Source organism: Aristolochia californica, unplaced genomic scaffold, assembly GCF_029961685.1.
Source record: "Aristolochia californica isolate CCGP_79_NKW_82.1479 unplaced genomic scaffold, dmAriCali1.0.hap1 SCAF_16, whole genome shotgun sequence".
Taxonomy (NCBI): Eukaryota; Viridiplantae; Streptophyta; class Magnoliopsida; order Piperales; family Aristolochiaceae; genus Aristolochia; species Aristolochia californica.
In genome coordinates, this window is record NW_027181837.1 from 20,416,792 (window position 1) to 20,441,478 (window position 24,687).

A 24,687-nucleotide genomic window follows, 5' to 3' on the forward strand; every position below is an offset into this window, starting at 1 on the left:
GTTAATATGATCGACCACCAGTCCGATAGACTCAATTCGAGTATTGAGTTAGATAAACCTTCACCTAGCGCTAACGTAGTTTTGAAGCCGAAGAAGAAGAATTTTAAGAAGAAGGGAAATAACTTTTGATTTCAAAACTTCAAGGACAAAAAAGTCCATCAACAAAGGGTTGAAGTACATGCAAATCAAGTATTTGCTTCTTCTGTAATAAGCCAGGACATATAAAGAAGTATTGTAAGGCTTTGAAAACCATGTAAGAAGGGCAACAGGAGAACACTAGTGAGTCCTTATCTCTTGAAACATGTACTATTTATATCAAGCCTTTTAGTTGGTGGGCTGATTCTAGTGCAACTGTTCATGTATCGAATGAGTTGCAGGGCTTCAAGGAGTTAAGAAAGGTTGAAGACAAAACAAGATTTATTTATATGGGAAATGATGAAAAGGCCATTGTGGAAAGCGTGGGAACATACCGGCTAAAACTTGTTGATAATAAGTATTTTGATTTAGAAGATTATCTTTATGCTCCTTTTATGAGAAGAAGTCTATTATATGTATCTTGTCTTGAGAAACTTGGATTTACATTTTACTTTGAAAGTGGAAAGTTTCTTATGTTACAAGATGATAAAGTTATTTTGAGAGGTTTTCAAAATTCTGGTCTATATCAATTGCAACTTAGTGGAAATATGGTATTCAATGTTTCTACTTCTTCGGATATTAAATAAAATGAATTGTATTTGTGGCATTTACGATTAGGACATATAAACAAAGATAGAATTACAAGACTTGTGACACAAGGATTATTGAAAAATCTTTCACATAATGATTTTCCTATTTGTGAGTGTTGTATATATGGGAAAATGACAAAGATACCCTTTCCATCCAAATGTTCAAGAAGTTCTCATGTTTTGGATACTATTCATTCTGATATATGTAGACTTATGAATGTGAATACTAGTAATGGTCATTCGTATTTTATCACATTTATAGATGATTTCTCAAGATATGGAAGAGTATATTTACTGCATAGAAAAAATGAGGCCTTAGATTATTTCAAAACCTTCAAATTGGAGGTAGAAAATGCCACAGGAAGGAAGATCAAAACATTGCACACCGATAGAGGTGGAGAGTATTGTTCGGAATTATTCTCTGAATTTTGCAAGTCAAATTGGATTATCCATATGTTTAACATGCCTTATACACCTGAACAGAACAGTATTGCTGAAAGGAGAAATCGAACCTTACTAGAGATGGTAAGATCTATGATGGCACTTGCAAATTTGCCAATATCCTTTTGGGGTGAAACACTATTGACAACTACCTATATCTCAAATAGAGTGGCTTCAAAGTCAGTTGAAAAAACACCTTATAAGGTATGGTCAGGCAAAACTCCTAGTCTTAACCATTTTAAAGTATGGGGATGTGTTGCTCATGTTTTAAAACTTGGTCCTAAGGACAAATTGAAGGCTAAGACTCGAAGATGTTTATTCGTTGGGTACTCTGAACATTCGAAAGGATATAGGTTATATGATCCCAAGGAGAAGGTGATTATTGAAAGTAGACATGTAAAATTCATTGAGGATAGATTTGATTGTGATGAAGATTTAGGTACGAAGTCTCACTTGGAAGAATATGTTGAAATATCTTCTTCTAAATCTCCTTCTAATATAGAGAATTCCACCCAAACGGATATTCGAAGAGGGACTAGAGAAAGAAAACCTAGTCAACTCCTATCATCTTCAAATTTTTATACCTATGCTGGAAAAACTTATGAAAGAACAAAGCTGAATGAAGATGTTACTGATCCTGACACTTACGAGGAAGCACTCCTTGATGTGGATTCCAATAAGTGGAAGTCGGCAATGGAAGAAGAGATGAACTCTATGTATAAAAATGAAGTTTGGAAACTTGTTGATCATCCTACATCGGTTAAGCCCATTAAGTGCAAGTGGATTTTTACAAGGAAGAGAAATGTTTAAGGTAAAGTTGAAGGATTCAAAGTTCATCTTGTTGCCAAGGGTTTTACTCAACAATACGAGATTGATTATGATGAAACATTCTCTCCTGTTGCAAGAATACAGTCTATTTGAGTTCTCCTGGCATTGGTTGCATATTATGACTATGAGTTGTTCCAATGGATGTTAAAATCGTTTTTCTAAATGGAAATTTGGACGAGAAGATTTATATGGAACAACCACGTGGATTTGTTAGACCTGGAACTGAAGCAAAGGTGTGTAAGTTGGACAAGTCTATTTACGGTTTGAAACAAGCCTCAAGATTATGGAATATCAAGTTCAATAAAGCAATTACAGTATATGGTTTTACTCAGAATCCAGAAGATCACTGTGTATATATAAAAACAGTGGGAGATCGCATTGTTTTTCTTACTTTATACGTAGATGATATTTTATTAGCCGAGAATGATATTCAATTACTCCAAGGTATAAAGACATGGTTGTTTCAGACATTTGATATGAAAGACCTTGGGGAAGTTTCTTATATTCTTGGCATTAAAATTCTACAGGATAGATCTTTGCGAAAATTGAGTTTGTCTCAAGAGAAGTATATCGACACTCTTCTGGATCGGTTTCACATGTCTAACTGTATACAAGGTAAAGTACCTTATGATAGCACTAAAAAGATGAGCCAGGTAGATTGTCCTTCTCGCCTCAAAGATAAGTTGGACGAGTCTAAGTATCCATACGCTTCTGCTGTGGGGAGTTTTATGTATGCTCTTATATGTACAAGACCTGATCTTGCTTATGTTGTTGGGATTCTTAACCGGTTTCAGGCTAATCCAGGTTTCACTCACTGGGACGGGGTAAAATGGGTAATGCACTATCTAAAATGAACAAAGTCATATGCTTTGACTTATCAAGCAATCAAGTTGGAATTGGTTGGTTATTCCGACTCAGATTATCAAGGATGTATTGATACCCGAAAGTCTACTTCTGGTTTTATCTTTATGTTTGGTGGAGGTATCATTTCTTAGAAAAGCAAGAAGCAAGACTGTGTCGCGCAATCAACCATGGAGGCAGAATATGTGGCTATGAACTTAGCTACAAGGGAAGTTGTCCATCTTCACAAATTCTTGCGAAGTCTTCTAGTGGTAGACTGTATGGAGCGACCTATTCCTCTCTTTTGTGATAATGCATCTGCTATTGCTATCACGAAAGATCTGAAGTGTCACTCCAAGGCTAAACATATCGAAGGAAAATACCTACATACGAGACATGCTGAGGAAGGAGGAAGTTGTTATTTATGAGATATTTTCTCTAGATAACTTAGCTGATCCACTAACCAAGTGTCTTCCCATGACCAGTTTCACTTTCCATGTGGGGAACATAGGTTTGATTTGTTTATAATTGATGAGACCAAGTGGGAGAACATTGTTTTTTATGCATTGTGGTCTCAATGATTAGTAATACTATGTATGTCATAACATTGTAATTTATATTCCATGGAATGATTTTGAAAGAATGCATATGCTTTTGTGTGATAATATGAGTACTCAGTATATGCCTTGAGATTCAGCTTCCCTATTAGGTATGCACTTGTACGTGTATATGTAAGGGTCTCAATAGGGAATGACGGTTGAGTCTCTAAACTATCCAGGCCAATGGGATTGTATAGACACAGTTTCCTTTACGGTTAATACTCATGCTAGTTTAGAGCTTTACCCTGAGCTCCTCAAGTACTGAGTATGCTATGGACGGTGAGATGCCTTGATGTCTACCTTTTCTATTAGGTATATACTTGTATGTATATACAGAAGGGTCTCAATAGGAAGGTAGGGTTGGATGTCTAAATTATTCAGGCCTATGGTACTGATTAGGCACAGTTACCTTAGTGGCTAATACTCGAACTGGTACAGAGCTTTACCCTGAGTTCAGGTCCGAGTATGCTATGAATGGAGACCGCTGAACTAGCAAATTTGACAAGTATGGATTTGGTTTATTCCCTAGCCTTGGATATCTAAGATATATATTGTGTAGGCTCGGGTTAACTACACATGTATATTAAAGTGTTTAAGGTAATGCCTATGATCATGGTATGGTTTTATGTGTCAAGATTGATTTTTCATGTTTTTTCGAAAATCAGAATTTGAAATGGATTTGAAACCAAGTGGGAGTTTGTTGGAATTATGGTTTCAAATATATTATTTATAAAATAAAATTACCATGATATTAGAGGTGTGAGGCCCACTTCTAGATGTTTTGTCATTGAATGTTCAGTACAGGGAATAATGGCCAGCACTTCCCCCTGTAGAGGTAGATTCATTGGGTGCATTGACTGGACATATCCCTTGGGCATAAGGAGATGTATCTCTCTTGAGGGGATGTATCTCTCCTTAGGGGATGTATCTCTCCTTAGAGGATGTATTTCTCCTAAGGGGATGTATCCTTATGAATAGTCATTAGTGCCACACCCTTTGAAAATCTATAAATTCCTTCATAGTCATACAAGTGAGGTTAAAGCTATTCGCACACCCAGTTTGGTTGAGCAGGAGCAAGCTTATCACTTGTAAACAAATTATAAAAAGTTATTTTGTGCACTTCAAGTTCTATTTATATTCTTCAAGATGAAAGGTAAGCTCTCTTTATTCTTCTTATTTCAATTCTATGATATATGTATGACTTTCATGATAATGGAATTATGGAGGATTTAATATCTATTTCTATGATATTTATTTTTTTATTATTAGACATTATGTCTAACACTAGAAACTAAACTAAGAAACATTAAAATGATATTTGACCACCCACTATTTACCATTTTAAGTTTCCTTGTATTTTCATTTTGTTTATAGTCTAAATACAAATATTATAATCACAATTTTAATTGTTTCCTATGGTGATAATTAATAGAGATGCAAAGATATATTGATGCGAATTGCCTTCTTTTTAATAATTATTTCTCATAATAAATAAAAAACAAGTCTAATCTTTATTTTTTATGAGATTATTTGATTTCTTACTAGTTCCTTTATGGGTAAATGTAAGAGGTTTGGATAAACTTCGTAGGCTCCGATTGTTAAAGCCACTCTCCGGAGGTCCGATGAAATGCAACCACTTTCTGGTGCGCTCGATCAAGACTATTGACTAACGCACCCGACCTGCGGTTTCTCAAAAGCAGAGCGTCTGTTCGAGAAGAGAGTTTGACAACGGAGAATGGCGACGTCTGATCCAGAAAAATTAATGAGCAAGGCTGATAAACTGTAAGAATCTCTTTCCCTGCATTTTGTGATTTAACGATTCTGACTTAGATCGTCCGATCAGATTTTTTTCGATTTATGTCAAGTTTAGAAATTTTGCAAATTATTTTTTATGGATTACATAATTTGCACTAATGGGTTACTAGAATTAATTTGATGGATTTCTTTAAATTTCTAGTTGTTTCTAAGGAAGAACTTAAACCCTAAATTAAACCTAAGGAGCTTTAATGTGAGTTCACAGTCAGGTTTGAGCGGAAGAGGGTCATTCTGCTGTTAAACGTAAAAATGAACTACTTTTTTGCATTCGACTGGAAAATTCTAGATCGTAAGTTGTTTTAATATTTAATTCCAAATTATTTGTTTGTTGTAGTTGTAGTTTTTCTCATTTCCGGGCTACAAGTCTACCCGACTATTGAATTTGACGGGTTTTTTTTTTTTTTTTTGCGTGAACTGACCTATTCAATTTGAGGTTGGCCGAGACACTATGATGGGTGAAGTGACAATTCAACTACACTGATTGAGGCAAATTTAGTCCTACTCTTAGTTCATGGATATAATTTATAGGGAGTTGTTCTAGATATACAATATGCTCTTCATGTTTTCTTAAATCTAAGAGCCTGTAGTTGTTTCTAGATTAGGAATATTGAAGAAAAGACAAGAACTTAAGCACGATTGCTTGAACTCTTTCATCTTGACCAGAAAAAAAGTGTTTTCTTCTTTTTAAGACAGAATAAAACCTTCTTTTTGTTTTATTGTTTACATTTTATTGAAGGCTGTTATGAAGTTAACCTTTTCCTTCTTTCTTTTCAACAGAACAAAACTCAGTTTTACTAGGTGGAGTGCCGATTGGAGGAATGCCACTGTCCTGTACGAGCAAGCTGGTTGGTAGCTTTGTGTATTTAGTACATAAACGGTGCAGCCTAAGTTTTTCATGTATTTCCTGCTTGTTTAAGTTTTTTATGCCTTTAATTTTTCATTTTTCTTTGGATCTAGCTGTTGCATTTAGACTTGCTAAAGACTATGAGAAAGCAAAAATAGCATTTGAGAAGGCTTCCCAAGGGCAAGAAATGCAATCATCGTATCCTCTGCTCCTTCTCATTATGTGTTTCTTATTAATTATCTTTCTTTTGTCTATACCAACAATGTTTACTTTATTAAGCTAGTCATGTGGTCATTAGTGTGGTCTCCAGTGCATGTTTAATGGGTGCATGTTACTAGTACATGCCATATGGAAGAATGAGAACTGCTCTGAGATTTGATCCATTTGATGAGCTCCAGCATTCGTATTGTGTTAGCGGATAGATTCGAAGTTTCCTTCCTTTGAGATATATGGGTTGTCCTATATATGGCTAGTCCTTGAAATGTTAAATATGTTGGATCAATACATCCGTCTGCAATGTGCATGCTTGTTGGTGAAAATAAACTTAGGCAGTACTATTTCACAATCCATTTAGTTGTAAGGTCCTTTACTAGCTTGGTAGACCTTGGGATGCTGCTAAGCATATGGAGTCTGCGGCAGCACTTGCAAAGGAACTCAGACAATGGAAAGAAGTTTCTGATCTTTACAGAAAATCATCAGAATTGTATTTAGAGTGTGGAAGGTCACAGCCTGCATCTGATGCTCTTGCAAAGGCTGCACTGTATGTGGATTTGTTTTGATTATATGTTGTATTTAATAGTTGAAGGATGTATGCGGAAAAAAATGGTTCTTTTACTATTTTATGACCTTGTTTTAGCAAACTTTTACTATTTTTAGTGCCCTAGAAGATGCCTCCTCTGATGATGCTGTCAAGCTTTATGCTGATGCTTGTGTGATTCTGGAGGAAGATGGGAAGGATCAAATGGCATTTGACTTGTATCGAGCTGCAACCAGCGTTTATGTTAAACTTGAGAGGTTATTGTGTTATCTTTTCATTTATTTCACCTCGCCAGTCACTCTTGATAACTTTCTTTGGCCTTTGGATTTTTGACTTGTTGTTGCATTATCTTTGGATCCTTCAAGTTAATCCACCCTGGAGTGGAGAATCTGCAACCCAATGCACTGTGATAGTCACCTTTTTTTGTAAAACATGTATCTAAAATTGCATTTTATGACTGGCTGTTTAGACTAGCTTATGTCTATGGATCTAAGTGAAAGTTTTTTATGGTTTCGTTTTCTTTCTGTTTTTCCTTCCAGATACAATGATGCTGCAACTTTTCTATTGAGATGGGGTTTAGCTGCTGATCACTGTAATGCTGTCCACAGTCAGTGCAAGGTGTGTTACCCATATTTTCTTGTTCTCCTCTTGTGTGAATTTGGTATTCCAATCGGAGAGTCAGATTTAAGGGCCTTGCAGAACTTTAATGAGCCCATTTCACTCTTTGGTGACTCTATGAAGTTATTGGTTGTTATGCTACCAAGTGCCAGCAACAGATTCATGTGTGTGAAAGCTCATAAGTTTCTTTCCTTTGGTTTTCTTTTTGAAGAATATAATACATTCAAATTAAAGAGAGAAGTAACTGGGCCCCAAGGGGAGTACAGACAGAAAACTGAAAAAGAAACATGAAAAAACAGCAGACATGGTCTTTAGATTTGTCTGCATGAAGAGAATGGGGAATAGAAACTTGTCAGCTGAGAGGCACTCTTTTCATCTTGAACTACTATAGTTCTGCTGGTGTTGTTCCTGGGTTGTCTTAAGCTAAATCACGTAAAATACAACTAGTTAAATTCTTATGCAAATTCAAAAGGAGTTTGTGGTTCCATGATAGATTTTTTTTCTTCAGTTTATTTTGTTTGTTGAAGACTGTGTCTCTCAGTTGAGGTCTATGACTCGTTCTGGGGTACAAAAATATTTGGAGAAACAAATTTCTTGATTGGGTGTATTTTTTTCTCACTACTTTCAATTGGGTGCAGGCATATCTAAGTGCAATTATAGTTTACCTCTATGCACATGATTTCAATCAAGCCCAGAAGTGTTACAACGATTGCTCTCAGTAAGTATTACCTGTAAATAGTTCTCAGAAATGATTTTCATTTCTTTATTGAAGTCTGGTACTTAAGTGACTAGTGTTAATGAAACCAACATTAGCAAACCTTTTTGTTAGGATTGGGGTATTTCTAAATAGTGACCAAGAACGAAGCGCTAGCAAACTGCTTTCAGCTTATTCAGAAGGGGACATTGAAGAAATCAAGCGGGTTGCAAACTCAAGCACAATTTCAAATCTTGATCATGTGGTAAGTTTTAACTTTTACCATTGTTTCATTAGTACAGATTCTGGAAATTTTTCTCCGTCAAAAGTACAAGATTTTTGGATTGTTTGCTGTTTACTCAACTAAAGATTGGATACAGATAATTAGGCTTGCAAGGAAACTGCCTACTGGTGATTTGAGTTCTATCAAGATAGAAAGGAGCAAAGATGAAGATGAAGAGTCTCTAGATGAAAATGATCTCACCTAATATCTCCTCGCATAGACCTCCACATTCAAACTGAACTACGAAGTTCTATGAGAGAACTATCCACCCCCAAATGATTCCTTTGTATTTGTGCTTACTTATGCTTTTGGTGTATGAAGTGCATAAAATATTCCTCCATAGAAGCATGATGGCGTATTGTAGGATGGAACTGAAGGCTAGTGAGTTTGTAAATGATACACACTATTATAATGGTTATGAAAGATAATGTGTTGTTTGCTTTAAAAAAATTTGAAGGACAATGTGATTGCTGGTTTTGTATGAGGCGGAAGTGAATATAACTTGGGTAGTTCACCAGCGAACTTTTGTTGAGATTGTGTACCCACAGCAAATATAGGTACTCGGTGAGACTTGCCATGACTGCATTTTCAACTCAGCTGCCATATGGCCTGCCAGAACGGCCACAAGGCAAAAAGCTTCAGTACCTTGATTTTCTGGTTGATTCGGATTTGGAAGAGGATGGGTCGAGCTTGGGGTTTGATTCCCCTAATCTATTTTTGGGATTAAGAAAAATATACTCATTCAGGCAATTTGATTCAGATTCTATTGTGGCTAGGTTAGAAACCAAGTCTGAGTCACAATTTCATGATATCTATGTATCAGATGGAGTTGAAAAAAAGAATTTGTGTGTTTGTGAATTTTGAAGCAGACTAACTAAATGAATTTGTGAATTGTGAAGCAGAGACTAATGAAAGAATTTTAGGGAGAACTGCTTCTCCAATCGAGAGAGCAATGGCTCCAGAAATAATTTGTATATGTGAGGAGCTTTTCAAAGTCCTCTGAATTGAAGGCACTCACTTGAGTTTTGGCTGCTAAGAATTGCAGCTTGAACAATTATTGGTTGTGGATTGACCACAATTATCTATTTATATTATTTTTGGCAACAGGAAAGAAACACAGAGAGGAGAGTCTAAACCTGTGTGGGAGTTATTCCCATTATTTTGACCAACTTCTTTAACTCTGCTCCGTCGAAATTAACAGTAAAATGGATTCTCAGAAACACTCGAATGATAAATGGCTCCAGCAGAGTTGAAGAGACGACTTGAAGCGTCCTCCATTAATCACTTCAAGAACCCAGACACAGAAAACTGGGTCCTTAAAAAGTAAGAAAGAGTCAGACAATTTTGATTTCTTGAAACAGCAGAAAGGAATATGCACATTCTATCGTGGATATACCAAACAAGCTTCTGATTTACCCATGCTTTAGTGCCATATTACTCTGCTAGCATGACAGGTAAATTTTAGCTGGTGATGCTCACCAGGCACCCCACTGGTAAGCCCTGAATTAGAAAATACCTGTTTGGGAAATCTATTCAAACAATTGCAGTCAACTGGAGAGAACTGGTACAGGAAAACTCATTATCTTCCTTTATATACTGGTTCATGTTACTGTCAACTGGGACAGGAAAACTCATTATCTTCCTTTATATACTGGTTCTTGTTACTATCATTTGCGGGCAGAGCAGATATGAGAAGTGTCTTCTTGCTGAAAAAACACCAATATGTTCTCGGAACAGTTTCATCTCTATCCCCATTGGTTCTGGTATCAGATCTGTCTAAGCTCTAGTATCCACTGTTTACTTCTCTTCAATGACCAAACCTTCAACTTTTGCTCTGGCTGCCAATGACCTGAGCTCGGCAATCTCATCGTTTGTTAATCTCCACCCAAGAGCGCCACCAAACTCTGTGGCCTGTTCTGCAGTTTTTGCACCTGGGATTGGAAGCACATTATCTTGGCAAACTAACCAGTTGAGTACCACCTGTGAGAAGGACCTTGTCTATTAGAACATGTTTTCTTGCCAGATGAAGAAAAAATCTATTCAAATTGCACCAAAACTCTGAATTTAGGCATGCAAAATTCAAATTTCACATCTAGAAGTGTTTTAGTTTTCTCTGTCTTCTATCCTGAGAAGATTTGTGAATCTGTTATCTTTAATCCTTAATAAACTTTGGTTGGTAACGTAGCCCCAAATCAGTGAATCTGATGTGAACCTGTGTGGATGTTTTGCCATACTTCTGCGCAATTTCTTTGATTCTGCTGAACATTGGCTCTAGCTGTAATAAATATATGGTCAGTGAAGACTCTGTAGATGAAGAAGAACAATAGGCTTGAATGTTAAAATGTTAAATGATGTACCTGTGTAAGGACCTCAGGAGTGTAAATTTTTCCACGCGGTCCACTGGGTGGATTTTTTGCTGTATATTTTCCAGTGAGAACACCTGAAGATGACCCAGAAAGAGATACATAATGAGAACTAAAATTCTGCAATGGAAGTTGTAGAGGCAACTGATTTGCTTCACAAATACCAAACAATTTAGCAACACTCATAAAGGGCAACATAAGATTGAAATCACAGTCGAATAAGAGGCACTTGTTGCAGTCTTGCCTTGAGCCATTGGTGAATAAGCAATCAAGGTGACACCTAGCTCATCACAAGTTGCCTTCACTCCATTCTCCTCAGGAGCCCGGTATATAAGGCTGTAATTCACTTGATTTGAAGCCAGTGGAATGCCTCTCTTCTTAAGCTGGTTATATGCCTTTCTCAGACTTTGTTCTGGAACACAAAATAAATCTGGGTAATCAAACTACTCATTCATCAAACAGTGCCTTAGTTTGAGAATTAATGTGAATAAGAATTTCTAAAGCAGAAGTGATTTGTACCATTGTAGTTTGAGACTCCCACAGCCTTTACGAGACCCTTTTCAACAGCATCACCAAGACCATCAATATACCCTGAAATCGAAACAAGTATGACCAATGATTATCAAGACTGACCATCAGTTTTTCCCACAAGGAGATGATAAACTTTGCAACTCAAACTCAAAGGTTAGAAGGGGTGCCAACCATCATTTCCCCAAATTCCTGGCCTGAAAATTATTCAAACCATCTTATTAGTCTCTAAAAACTCTCACTTCAGTCTTAACAGAATGCATGGGCTTGTTTGGTTTACCAGTGAAGCTGATAAAGTTCAACAGAAGAAAGCCCCAGACGTGACAGTGAATTTTGGAGAGCAGGAAGGACACTCCGCCTCCCTAGCCTCCATGGCAGAGGAGCAAATTTTGTTGCAATTGCTACTTCAGTTGGACCCTTTTCTTTTCTATCTGCTATAAATCTGTCAAAAACATAGTAACATAAGACAATGACTAGAAATCACCCTCATGAGATGGAAAGTCTTGGATGGACATAAGAACAGTACCTTCCAATCAGAGTTTCAGAATTCACTGCACCTGAATTTAACTGCATTTGAGAGAGTATTAAGAGTCCAAATTCATGACCTTAGTTCTGATAACCGATCTTAAGATGGGAAGAGAAATTAAGGGAAAAAAACTGTTTACCCATTTTTCACCATAGACCTCAGCAGTGTCTACTAAGGTTATGCCACTATCTAAGCTGGCATTGAAGGCAGCCTTTGCAGCATTTAGTTTATTATCTGGCATCACAGACCCAATAAACTTAAAAAAGAAAAGAGTTCACTTAGTATTCATTTGTTTTCTTAACAATCGAAAAAGTTGAAAAGATAAAATAAGTTCTTTTCATCTTCACCTTCCCCTTTTCAGTATGTTTTCAGCTTATGTTTCAATAAGTATCCTAATAAACCAATAAAAAAGCCAGTAAGCCAAAACCAATATAGGAACAGAAGAAAAAGCAGAGTTGGTCTGGTGCGAAACTTGAAAATCTACAAACTTCCTGGTCTCCTAAGCTTCTAATTTCACAAAAGAAGAAGTTTCGTCTTTCTTATTGCAAAGAAGGAAATATTAAAATCAGAAACCAGAAGCAGGAACTATATATTATCATTACTGGTATACAGGGATAGGGTCATACAATCTTTACTCAAAACACTCTCTTAGCCCCTGCAAAATATGAACAATGAAGGCTCTTAATATATTTGGGACTGAAATCATTTACATACCATCCCATTGAGAGTCGTTCCAGTAGCCAGTGTCTCCCCAAGCCCAAGCGCCAATTCCGAGCTTACTGACCTTCAAATCAGATCCTCCCAACTTGATTTTATCTTCGTCAATTTTCAGACTGGTTACCTCCTCAGAGGTAATAGCTCTTACTGCGGTCCTTCTGTGACGGAAAAGAGAGAAACTTGCAGTGCCGACTATCAAAGCCATCTGGGATATTGTTCTGAAGCCTTTTCGAGCTCACTCAAAATCAGAGTTTTGAAGAAAAACAAAGAGAGGAAGAAAATACACTCCGGTGCTTGTAAACGCGGTCTGTAAGTATTTTTTGTGAAGAGATGAGGAACGAGAAGGACGAAAATAACTTCGTACAAAGGTCATCTTTCTGAAGAGTGTACAGCAACCACTGAAATTCATGGAAACGGCAAGAGCCCCACTAGATTGTCTGATTCCAACTCAGGCTGCCAATCGCACGACGATTTTCACATGGAGGATTCGAGACAGACAAGACGAAATTCCTTTTAGCCACACGAGAAAAACGCATGGTTCCTGAGATATTTCTGGGTCGATTTACAAAGCACAATAATTTCGCGTATTCGTAGTTTTCTTTTGGAATTCTGCAACCCATTTCCTGGTCTGGAGGAAATCCTTTTGCATGTCTGGCTTCATCTCTTGTTTTCCTCTGCCTTGGTTCCGATTGGCAAAAACTACACGGGAAGTCACATCTCTCTCTTTGATTCGTAGAAGAGATTGAGAGAAGATAATTCAACCTTGAGCAGTTAAACTGTTAAACGGATCGAGTGGAAGAGACGAAGTAGTAGATCTCACGTTCTGGGTACGCTGTTACAGCGACAAACAGTGGTATCTTTGGACTCCACTTGCTATGTTGTTTTTCTGGTTGAGCTTGACTGACAAGTGAAATATGTTAAACAAGATCTTGTTTTCTTTCTCTTATATTTGTTGAAGTATCTTTAGGGAGTTAATAATTTCTCTTTTCCACGGGCGACAGTGAAAGAACCCCAGATGTTTTATGGCACGGGGGACTCCTGTTCTTGCAGTTTCAGAGAGTTCTTCGAGACAATACTGGTAGATTAGTTAGCTCTACAACTTGAGATCCAAGACCATACACAGATAACACAAATTTCTCTATACCTTCTCCCATGAAATGAACAAAAACACAAATTTGAAGATGCCCACAAGCCATATAACCAACACACGACAGATATATCACTCTCGAATACACAACTAATTAAACTCTCACAACATAACACACAAGTGCGGAAGTAATCCCATTACAAGCTCTTACTGGATAATTTTCCCACTAACTTATTACGCATAACCTGCGGAAGTGTAGACCGAAATCAAGGGATCTTCGGGATAGTGGGAATAGTTGGGATCGTGGGAAAGGAGGGGATGGTGGGAATTTTAGGTATGGAGGGGATGGTAGGAATGGAAGGAATGGAAGGGATGGTGGGGATGGAAGGCAATGGCGGCAGTGCAACCTTTGGCAAGCTTGGGATTACTGGAACTGTTGGCAACGCCATAGCAGGCACTGGCGGCAATGTAGGCTTTGGAAGCGCTGGGATGCCCAGAACTGGTGGTGGAGCTGCCTGCTTTGAGATATCTACGAGATGGCGGCCTGCTTGGCACACGTCAGGGTACACTGAGAAGAGTAAAATGAGCAATGGGAAGAGAGTAAAAGCTTTGCATTCCATGGTTGGGAAGATTTCTGCAGGCTGAGGAAGGAGAAGTGTGTATGTATGTTTCTGACAATCACGAAGGACATCAATGGCTTATATAGTGGCCTTAATCGTCGATTACAGAAATTAAAAAACTTGGGTTGGTGTTTTCCTTCCATACGTGGATGAAGAGAGGTGGAGTAGATTGTTCTGAGGTACTCGTTAGTTTAGATTCTCACCAGTCTCTGTGTACAAATGTCTGAAGGAAAATATATCAGAAAAAAACAATTTAGACTGCAAAATAAAATAAGGAGGGACAGAGGGATACATGGAAGTCTATGATATGTGGTTTTGGCTAAGCCAGTTTGGATTGGTTCAATTCTATCTTTCCTTTATTTCTCTCTCTCCTTCTATGCCCAAGAGAGAAGAGGGGTGGGCTGAGACTGGTTTTTGAAAACCTGAGCCAGACCACCAAACCCAACCTTGAAACCCTACTCTGAAAAGAATCAAAGGTGGTTGGAAAAGTAACTCCAGCCCTACCCCATCTTCATTTCCCTCAACACCTCCCTTGCCCCATTTTCCCATATTTCCCACCCAGGCCTGCCTCATCCCCACATCTAGGGTAGGGTATGTGAAATCCATCCCCGACCCAAAACCTAGTGGGTTATCTTCCCCATCCCATCCCCAACCTCTATGTAGGGTGAAATAGGTACTTAGGTTCAGGTTGGATTCTCATCAAACCCAAACCAATGCCCACCCTATAAGAGAAGGATGTAAATAATGTTATCTAACCTGACCAGTCAAGAGGAGGAAATGGTGCTAATACTTTAATGTTAATGGTGTCAGCCATGACACATTCCCATGCACCATTGGCTCAGCTATACAAACCATATTTAACTCACCTATTTGAAATAAGCATGATGGAGTAATTAAAACATTTCTGCTTGAGTTTACAAATAAAACATGTAAATGAAGGAATATTATATTTCCTAAACCAAGTAAAATAGGAAAATTTTGAAGAAATACGACATAGATGACGAGAGAATCAAAGATGGCTGCTGAGGAAAGGGGAAAGCTAAAAGAGAGAGAGAGAGAGAGAGAGAAGAAAGACTTCGATCTGATAGGCTTTTGAATATCACATTTTATGATAGTGGACTTGGTTAGCTTCAAATTTGATCACGATATGAAACTTCCAATAGAGTTTCTTCCGATTAATACTTCAATGGGAGCCACCTTCCCTTTATTCAGAAGCCAGTAAATAATGGCTTCGTTCAAGACTTTCTTCCAAGCTGGCCGGCCTGTGATCTCTTCCCACCACCTGTTCACATTCTTCCGCTCTCTTACCAGGTATCCCCTCCTAACTTCAGTGATCAAGAAGTTGGTGCCGGGGAGATGGCTGAGGTCTGGATGGTGAACGACTCTCCCGCCAGGTACTTGCTTGCACCTAAACGTTCCTCGTAAATGTCCGGCGCTCCGGCCAGTTTCTTCTCTCATTGTTTGGCGAATTCCTGATCCCCCGGTTTTTCTTCGGGAGGATGTAGAGGTTGAAGATGATGTTGAAGACAAGATCGTTGAAATTGTTGGCTTCTACTTCCAGCCACTGTTCAGCCAGTGCTCGCTCTTCTGGGTGCTGCCGAGATGATCAGGACCTCTGTTGGCGTACTTGGTTGCGATGTATCTCGCGATTGCTCTTGATTCGGAGTGAACCAAGTCAAATAAAAAACAGAATTTTTTTCGAAATGGAATTGAAGCAACGGAGAGAGATATACCTAACAGCTTCAAGTCTCCATCTTCGATGGCCGTAACCTGTCCAAACGGTTGCGGATCCATGAAAGAATAGCCGAAACTTTGGCTTCTTTATTTAAGCCAAAAAAGGGAAGAATAACAATCCATTACCAGAAATTTGAGCTTCAGATTGAATGGATCTTATGACGCAGCGATCGAAGTTCACCTGTCTAGCGAGAAACTCTAGCTTTTTTGTGAAGCAAGATATCGCTCTCAGAGAGCAGGCGGACTCGTATGAATCATAGACTTTCACTGCAATATTTCTTCGTTCCAGGAATACTATGCTTGACAAAGAGAAGTTACTAGGAATCACTAGAACACTTGCAAACAGCCCGTGTAATCAGACCAAAATGAGCTCCCTCTTATAGTAAATTATCGGAGCCATTACAGAAATGACAAAGGCTGGAGCTTACCGCTTCCAACTGTAATCAACTTCATCTACCCAGTAGCAGCACGATAAGGTTTTATTTCAGAATGAATGCAAACAGTGGAGAAGTATTTGCAGTAATGGGTCCGAACTGGTGGTTAACACGCCTTCTTACCCATCAAACCCTCTGGGAATACTTTTGACCAGAAAAAAAATGGCAGGGGGGGGACAGAAACAGCGCAGAATAAGAGAATCAGAGAACAGTAACCCATCTGCTTTTACCCTTTACCCAACCTCTCCTCAGTATCCATGTGTCTGAAAGACTATATTTACAGTCATTACACAGCATTTGGTGCTAACAAGTTGTGCCACAAAATTCTCAACATTGAAAAAGAAGCTAGGTTGCTTCAGTTCATGATAAAATTATTCTACTTCAGCAACACTGAGAGCAGCAGATTATTTCTACACTGCGCTTCATCTTCATCATATACTATAAGTGAATATTGATTTCCACTACACAAAACAGTTGGAAGAGAGAGAAACCAGAGAAGAGACTCAACAATTTAAAAGTACATGTTAGGATAGAATATTTTAAGATAGATGAAGACAATTGCCATAACACATGAACACTGTCATTCTTCCTCATGGGAAGAATATCTTAGTGAACCCTAGTACTCTTTCACGTCTATATAAAGACACTATAATGTCTTTACTTTTTTACTGGACACCATTGAGTCCTCAAATCTCGACGTCAGGCAGCCGGCGCAACGTCAATCCGGTCATCATCGTCGTCGTCATCACCGTCGCTCTCCTTCTTGAAATGTATTGCACAAGCAAAACCATTCTGGTTCTCGGCTTCATAATCTTTGCAGAACAGCACCACTTCCTCACGAATGACAACCACCATTGTAGCAGAAGTTGAAACTTGAAAGGGAAAAAGAGGTGACTGCTAGAGGGGTTTGAAGCTACTCTGATACATGGAACTCAGGCCTCAGCATGTATTTATAATCATCAGAGAAAGTGACTGAAACAAGAAACATTCCTTGAAAATTGCAGAGGAATGGCCACAATGACTTGTGGAGCTTTTTTCAAGTGAAGACCGAAAGAGAGGATAGATGTGGGAGAATGGTCTTGTTGGAGGAGTCACCTCCACAAGCTGCGTACAGGTGGCCTGTGGGGCCCGGCAAAGGTGAGGGCTTATGGAATCTGCTCGGTGGACACAGCCTGCATGTGGAGGCAGTAAACCATGCACACTTCCGGCCTCCTCTGGCTCGTGCATGAGTCCATGTAGGATGGTGGAGAGTACTCTCACGTAGAGTTCAGAGGATTTTTTTTTTTTTTTTTTTGAGAGAGAGATCTAAGTTGAGGTAGAAAGGAGTGAGAAGCCTGAAATTGAAAAAGAGAGATCTGATGGAACCCACCTATCCCACATGAATCAAACTTGTTTCTGTTAACAAATTAGGAAGGTAGGTCTCATGCTCTCCTTGGTGATTGAATTTGTGAAACTAGCCCAATGTTGTTCCAATAGGCCATAGATCTCTCTCTCAAGGTATGTTTGGAACCCTAACGAAAATAAAATAAAATAAAAATTTGACCGTTATTATTCCCAAAAATAGTTAATGAAAAGGAAAATTTAATCATTATTTTATTTTTACTAATTATTTTTTGAAATAATAATGATCAAATTTTCATTTTTCTAGGGGTTCCAAGCAAACCCTAAAGGTTTTAGACTTTTTGTGGTGTGCCCAATCACCAAATGACACATTATGTCATGTATCTCTTGTAGTGGTATACCTTTCCTTATTATGTCATATATTAAGAGGCAGAGAGAGTCACTGATGCAAAAACTAAGACAAAACAGGTAGCAGAGTCTTTGACCCCAACCAAACTCTAAATTCCAGAGGTCTGATGGTAGAACTTGAGAGAGAAAATAACAGATATACAAAATACCTTCCAAACCAGCCTACAAAAGGTAAATTGCAAGAGTAGTTATCATGTGATGTATGTCAAAGGAATGAATTTGCAGTTATAAGATAAACCCCTTTCTAGCATTGTAAGAATATGAGTTTGTCTTGACATGCATGCATTTGTTATAAACCAAGTGTTTCTGGTTTCCTTTTTGAAATAATGGTCCACGTCTTCTTTCTTTCATCAACAGCCACCAGCTTCGGCCTGCTCAGGTAAACCAGAGGGGGATCACCGCTTTCTTCTTTCGTCTCTCACTAACATCAGCTTACAGCCATACCAGCAGCTGGACTTGCCAGCCACAGACTTCATCTCTCATCTCTGCCTTTCCCCTTTTTCTCTTTCCAAACAACTCCAGATAGTACACTCCACAATTCTATCTGCTAAAAAAATGCGCTAGGAATAGAATCTCCAGCAATACAATTCTAGACTAAAGGCAATCGATCTTAGAAATTGTCAAGTGAATAACAATTTGAGAGAATCAATATACAAAAATTTCTTTAGTACTCTGAATATCAAGGTACAAAATGTTCTGTTCCCCATATCCAGATATGATTACAACAAGTGCACAAAGAATGGCCAAATTCAATTGGATTTCTTTGACTTGATATTACCCTTGGGAATTCTGCGGAGAACGCCGGAGTCTAGCTTTCGGTATTGATTCTGAAGTTGCCCAAGTAGGTTGTATATGAAGTTGTCAACTTGGTCATCATACTTCTCATAGAAGACCGGTAGAGTATGGGCAGCAACAAAACCTAACCAACCAACCAAAATCCAAGTATAAAGCAGCCAGCCATTAGTGAGTGAGACTTTGATGAATGGATTTTAGGAATACAAACACAAATATTATGGGGTACAGTGCAGGATCCATGTACGCAAACACTTGAATCAAACAATTTATTATCTGTTCAAAAAAATGTTTTTGCCAAAAAGGAAAGAATCAAGAGCCATATGGGATAGGGGATCTTTGGTGCAATGGCGACTATGGGGAGTTAATTACTGTGAGGTTTTGGGATGAAGCCTCACAAGGGCCTGAGCTTTTTTTGCATCTGTGGGTAGAAGGAAAGATGAGAAAGACATAAAAATAACAACAACAGACCCAGATGACAGAATATCTTGGTTACTCAATGATAGAATAGATTCAGAAATTTAGCTTGAACAATTATTCCCTGATTTGCAATTCAGTATTCCTCGGGTAACATTTAAAAATGACAAATTTAATAATTTACTTTTAGGAATGGCAACTCAACGGTGAAATTACTAACTATTAAATGTATTGAATACTTTCAAAGGAAACAAGAAGAAATACCTTCGTCTACAAAAGTGAAGAAAAGTGTCCATGGGAAATATTTAAGTTGCCAGAGGCTTTTCCAAAATTAACCATAAAGGACAAGTAATTGAATGAAGTTAATTAATGCACTTGTATGCACTGCCATATCCACATACATTTTGCACACACAAAATTAAACAATCTAAGTTAACTACTTAAACAAATACTTGGGATCAATGAAGTTAGATACTCACCAATGTATGCAACAGTAAGAAAATTACACCAGGTCCCAATAATGGCAGCTGCCCACAAGCTTGCAATGATCTAAACAGAACTACTGAACTTAGTAATTCAACCTTCAAAAAGATGCAACTAAGAGACATTTTTCAGAAAGAATTTCTTGCAGGAAAATGCCACACAACACAAGCATCAGAGCAGAGAGATGATAATATCACCTTGGCAATATAATCTCTCAAAAGCATCTCAGACTGAAAGTAGTAGTAAGAGCTTTCTATTTTACTTCATACATTTGCCCAATCTTGTTACTTTATCCTATAATAGTAGAAAGAGAGCAGGCTATCGCATGCATCGAGTAAAAAAGCATGTTAGGACCAACCATAAGAAACAGCTTCACATTTCGCCCAGTTGAAACATCTTGAAGATAACTTAAGAATCGATTGACTTCTGCGCCAACAGTTACAGCTACATTGACAAATAGCTCATCAGGTATCAGCAGGCGAGGTACCTTAGATTGAGACCTGTTGGAGAAGACCAGTAATATCATTCAGATCCCACTATTGGTTGAAAATATGACCAACAGTTTCACTAACCGGTTTACTAAGCCAGAAGCATTGGCCCAAACAAACTGAATCAGCATTCCAACAGACAGCACCAAAAATCCAAGAGTCAAGAAATTATAGTTAAGCCATTCAAATAGCACCCAGATGGCTGTTGCTCCCACCAGCATACCAGATGAGATCTTCTTATTCCTCCACAGTAATACATCAGCAGCTACACACATATATCACAAATGAGCATGAAAAATAGTAACAAAAGAAATGAAGTACTACAAACACAACAACTACGACAGTAAACTTACATTTTCCACCACCCAAAACTTTATGAATACTCTTTTGGCGTCCAAAGAGTCTATTCATTTGTGCTGAAACAGAAGTCTCCACCTCAAAAAATGTAGCTGACTTCTGCCTTGGAACACTATCAGCAAATGTTTCCATGATGCTGTTTAAAATATTCTCAGGTGTTGTATTCTCAGGCATTTTCTGCTATCTTCAACATGACCGTGAAAGGCCAGCATCAGATAAATGAATATTAGGTTCAGATACTTATGCTTCTTAACAGGCTTCAGGTGTGTTAAAAGTATAAAGAACTTCTGAGAAAATTTCTACCACAAAATACTTGGAAAGAAGAGAAGCAACCAAAAACAAAGGTGGGCAAAGATAAACAAGCAAAACCAAAAGTTCAGCTCTCATGACAAGAGTCAAGTCATTCAACTAAATTTTTTACGTTTCAGATTCATCAGGATAAGCTCGATAGATGCAGTAACATGCCCTGAAACTGGAAATAAAATAATCAAAGAAACGAAAAAGCATGATTAGCAGTGAGTGAGATCACAACAAAAACAGGGAAACGCAAGTTGTAGCAGGCACAAAATATCATCTGCAAATACAAGTTCCTCTGGCAAACTGTTCAAATCAGAGATTCAGGATCTAATTACAAAGAGAGAAAAGAAGCAGCTGCGCAAAATGGATACGATCTTCTAAAAAGTATTAAAGAACAAGCTGCCCACGGGCAGACGGGGGAAATGAAAAGAAAAGCATGGTAGATAAACAGACGAATGCTGTGTTTTACAAAATATAGCTTTCATTCATCAAGGAGCTAATAATAATTTATACTAGCTACAGTAAAAGTAGAAAGATCTAAACAACTTTCGAGATTTTGCCGATTCTGGCAAGGTCTTTTAGATGATTTAGCTCTTCCATATTCTTTTAGGAGAAATTTTAGAACCAAAAGAAATAGAAACGAGAAAACGATTCTGAAAAATCACCAAGACTTCGCATCATTCTGAAATTTTAATCAGCTGGGAAGTATGAAATATTCATTTCTTCTTGAAATAACGACCAGTAGATTTCAAATAACTCAGCCGAGCTAAGCTCTGAAAATCGAGTAGAAACGAACCAGGAAAGAAAGAAAAAAAGGACCCATCGCTGAATTAATGTAAAGAACCAACAAAAATAAAAATAAAACAAAGCAAGGAGGTCGAAGCTCTGATCAATCACAAGTCACTACAAAAACGCGAGCACTGCAACTAGAGCATGGAGATTACTGAAGCCCCAAATTTTCATAGGAACTAACATCACTTCCTACTGGCCTTCAACAAACAAACTACAAAATATACAAAATGCAAAAAAAACTGCATTCACTGACGAGATTAAACAAAATGTTAGCAGGCAAAGCAAAATTAACCTATAACCCGCTCAAGAAAAATAGACGACTAATCTCCTTTTCTCTAACACAACTTCCAAAATCACTCCAAATAAAAAATTAAAAATATTAGAAGAGATATCCAGCAGAAATAACTCCAGACGACCACAAAAATCAACAACAACAGCCAAAACGCAAATTCCTCGTAACTCGAAAGCTTCCTTCCCCTGAATCTTTCCTCCCCAAACAAGATCATTTCATATTAACCACAAAAAAAATCACAAACATCGAACCCAAAAAAAAAAAAAAAAAAACTGGGGAACCTAGACTAACCAGTTCTTCGAAGTTCCAATCAAGAAAGAATCACAGCTGCTAGTTACGAGAAAGCAAGAGACTTTTTTTCCTTTTCATTCAACTTTCAACCGCCAATCAAAGGCTGCTCTCTGCAGGATAAAAAACCCGCAGACATCGGGGCGAGCGACGGCATTTACTTTCAACTTTGGTTAATCACACTGTTTAATCTCAGTTTAATTTAATGGAAAATGGCAGGCGACGTGACAAAATCCCAGTGATTCTTTGGATTGGAATCATCCAACAAACACCCGAATCGTTCACGTGTGAGGATAGAAAATTAGAGAGATTGCTTTCACGAAATCCCCTCAAGATTTTGGGTTTCTTTGAAGTTTGAAGTATAAAAATGAAGCTCAATTTCTTACGATTCAATCAAACATGTCATCAGCTTAATAGCTATTATCGAAAGTGGAAAATTTTGGGTTTTGCTTTTGCTATTAGGAGATTTCATAATTCAATATCCATGATGTTATTATGCCACTATGCCTTTATTGCCAGATATAGGGGTCTCATTTTCAGCGAAGGGGAGGGGGGCCCTCTATAGAGAAACCTTGTTCATATATTTAATCCCATTTCAGCGCCTTTTTCTGCTTCCCTCTTCGCCATGAGTCTGGTTCTGCTCCCATGTTTCTCTTCCTCTCGATTTCTCTCTCTCTCTTCTTCTCCAGCTGTTTCCCCTTCTTTCAGACTGTTGCGCTCGACCTATCCTAACAGAAGCATCTACGCAGAACTCCCTGCGAGAGACAGAGTCATTGATTTTGGCAAATATAAAGGCCGAATGCTCGGTACCCTCCCTTCCACATACCTCAAATGGGTCACAAAAAATCTGAGAGCACGGGACTACGAGGAGTGGGCAAAGCTCGCGGACGAAGTGCTGCATGACCCATATTACAAAGATAGGTTGGAGTGGGAGCACGCTGAGAGCATACTACAAGGCAACGATTCGAGGCGTTCGACTTCTGCAAAGCCCGTCGCCGATCTGCTTGAAATCAGCGAGAGGTTTGGGTGGGATAACGATGACAAGATTGGGTGGAAAGGAGTTGATTTTGCTTTACTTGGGACGTCCAAAGGGGGTCGGATTCCGAGAATTATGACTTCAGAGGGGGAGTTGCGGGCTGCAGACAAGGGGTTGGGATTGAGGGAGAAATACGGTAAGGGCATCCAAGAAATGAGTTCAGGAGACGAAGATATTGATTATAGAAGAAACACGCAGATGGGTAGTGTAAGCAGAGGAGTTGGGATTTCCAACATAGACATGAATATGGGAAGAAACAGACTGAGCAGACTGGATTTCTATGGTAGAAATTCTGCTTTTCGGAAAACTGAAGAAAACAACAGAGTGACCACGGAACCTGGGAGTCTTGAGAAGAAAAAGGTTGGATATTTGAAGGATGGCTTCAGGTATTATGATGCAGACGAGGCGGCTTTAGAAGTGGAAAATGTCAAAGCCAAGAGAGAGGAAAGAAGGGAAAGACAGCGGCTTCAAAGGGAACTGCAAATGAAGAAAGTGAAGAAAGAAATCGGAGTGAAGGAAGACGAAGAATATAAAGGAATACAAGGGCGGGCTCTTCCAGGAAGATTGAATCCGTTTCCTGGACGTGAATCCCTTCTGAGAAAGATCCGTAGACCAGATTGATCAAAAGTTGGATTTAAAAATTAATTCATTCAAATATCTGTCGAACCATACAAATGAAATCAAAAGTAGAATGTTTTGCTAAAGTTGTCTCCTTCTCTTTCTCATTTTCTGAACTTGAAAAGATTATAGCAGCCATGGCTGGGGGTTGAAGAAAGCGTCTTGGAATAGTTACAGGCGACGACGTTACTGAAGCTTTTTCCTGTTTTCTATTTTTCTTGCCTTTTGTATTTGGCTGCATACGGTGAACACGAAACTGAACCGAACGAAAAGAGAAAATCTAAATTGGAATCTATGGTTTGAAGTACTATAACAAAATATTGTGAAAATTAACCCGGATAGGTGAACAAATTTGATTTGAAGTTAGGTTATTTGAATTTGACGGCAGGTTGATCTGGATGATCTTATCTTCCCTGCTGCTGCATGGTTTAAGAGTGCTTTTTGTGTCGTCTTGATTGAAGACCCAAACCAACCCATTAAAACCAAACTAGGTTTTTTCCCTAATTTTAGTATTTTTTTTACTAGGTCCTCTTCTCTTTCTGGCTTTCCTCCTTATCTTCACTATTTTTAAAATCTTAACCAGTTCACTCTTCCCTCCATAATCAGATACTCTCTCTCTTGCACA

The 24,687-nt window shown here is 38.3% G+C and overlaps 4 protein-coding genes and 1 pseudogene across 4 annotated transcripts; 2 read left to right on the forward strand and 3 right to left on the reverse strand.

Annotated features, from left to right (window-relative positions):
• Nucleotides 1–5,051: 5,051 nt before the first annotated feature.
• On the forward strand, nt 5,052–8,961 carry LOC137953301 (gamma-soluble NSF attachment protein-like). The gene is made up of 9 exons (XM_068800635.1): nt 5,052–5,215; nt 6,026–6,093; nt 6,206–6,290; nt 6,694–6,852; nt 6,969–7,106; nt 7,389–7,467; nt 8,106–8,185; nt 8,297–8,426; nt 8,542–8,961. Exons 1-9 carry the CDS (start codon nt 5,169–5,171, stop codon nt 8,647–8,649), a joined length of 894 nt encoding a protein of 297 aa, XP_068656736.1. The 5' UTR covers nt 5,052–5,168; the 3' UTR covers nt 8,650–8,961.
• Nucleotides 8,962–9,678: 717 nt separating this feature from the next.
• LOC137953395 (uncharacterized oxidoreductase At1g06690, chloroplastic-like) lies at nt 9,679–13,392 on the reverse strand. The gene is made up of 10 exons (XM_068800779.1): nt 12,576–13,392; nt 12,001–12,095; nt 11,862–11,902; nt 11,616–11,777; nt 11,510–11,532; nt 11,327–11,398; nt 11,052–11,219; nt 10,802–10,884; nt 10,657–10,719; nt 9,679–10,424 (listed from the first exon to the last, which is right to left on the reverse strand). The coding sequence occupies exons 1-10, from the start codon at nt 12,781–12,783 to the stop codon at nt 10,242–10,244; spliced, it is 1,098 nt and encodes a 365-aa protein (XP_068656880.1). The 5' UTR covers nt 12,784–13,392; the 3' UTR covers nt 9,679–10,241.
• A 2,033-nt stretch (nt 13,393–15,425) lies between these two features.
• On the reverse strand, nt 15,426–16,712 carry LOC137952706 (glutathione S-transferase F11-like; annotated as a pseudogene).
• Nucleotides 16,713–18,814: 2,102 nt separating this feature from the next.
• LOC137953741 (reticulon-like protein B8) lies at nt 18,815–22,573 on the reverse strand. The gene is made up of 6 exons (XM_068801235.1): nt 22,412–22,573; nt 20,736–20,923; nt 20,467–20,647; nt 20,253–20,394; nt 19,891–19,960; nt 18,815–19,121 (listed from the first exon to the last, which is right to left on the reverse strand). The coding sequence occupies exons 2-6, from the start codon at nt 20,911–20,913 to the stop codon at nt 18,952–18,954; spliced, it is 741 nt and encodes a 246-aa protein (XP_068657336.1). The 5' UTR covers nt 20,914–20,923; nt 22,412–22,573; the 3' UTR covers nt 18,815–18,951.
• A 441-nt stretch (nt 22,574–23,014) lies between these two features.
• On the forward strand, nt 23,015–24,217 carry LOC137953848 (uncharacterized). The gene has a single exon (XM_068801370.1). The coding sequence runs from the start codon at nt 23,034–23,036 to the stop codon at nt 24,063–24,065; it is 1,032 nt and encodes a 343-aa protein (XP_068657471.1). The 5' UTR covers nt 23,015–23,033; the 3' UTR covers nt 24,066–24,217.
• Nucleotides 24,218–24,687: the final 470 nt, after the last annotated feature.

Excerpts from the sequence above, each read along its gene's own strand:
- LOC137953301 (XM_068800635.1), top strand. The coding sequence starts at position 5,169 with ATGGCGACGTCTGATCCAGAAAAATTAATGAGCAAGGCTGATAAACT. Across the intron at positions 6,291-6,693 it reads GGGCAAGAAATGCAATCATC|ACCTTGGGATGCTGCTAAGC; the intron begins GTATCCTCTGCT and ends CTAGCTTGGTAG. Across the intron at positions 7,107-7,388 it reads GTTTATGTTAAACTTGAGAG|ATACAATGATGCTGCAACTT; the intron begins GTTATTGTGTTA and ends TTTTCCTTCCAG.
- LOC137953395 (XM_068800779.1), bottom strand. The coding sequence starts at position 12,783 with ATGGCTTTGATAGTCGGCACTGCAAGTTTCTCTCTTTTCCGTCACAGA. Across the intron at positions 12,096-12,575 it reads GAACGACTCTCAATGGGATG|ATAATAAACTAAATGCTGCA; the intron begins GTATGTAAATGA and ends CTGTGATGCCAG. Across the intron at positions 10,425-10,656 it reads ATGGCAAAACATCCACACAG|GTGGTACTCAACTGGTTAGT; the intron begins GTTCACATCAGA and ends TCCTTCTCACAG.
- LOC137953741 (XM_068801235.1), bottom strand. The coding sequence starts at position 20,913 with ATGCCTGAGAATACAACACCTGAGAATATTTTAAACAGCATCATGGAA. Across the intron at positions 20,648-20,735 it reads AGTTTTGGGTGGTGGAAAAT|CTGCTGATGTATTACTGTGG; the intron begins GTAAGTTTACTG and ends ATATGTGTGTAG. Across the intron at positions 19,961-20,252 it reads ATGTGAAGCTGTTTCTTATG|ATCATTGCAAGCTTGTGGGC; the intron begins GTTGGTCCTAAC and ends AGTTCTGTTTAG.
- LOC137953848 (XM_068801370.1), top strand. The coding sequence starts at position 23,034 with ATGAGTCTGGTTCTGCTCCCATGTTTCTCTTCCTCTCGATTTCTCTCT.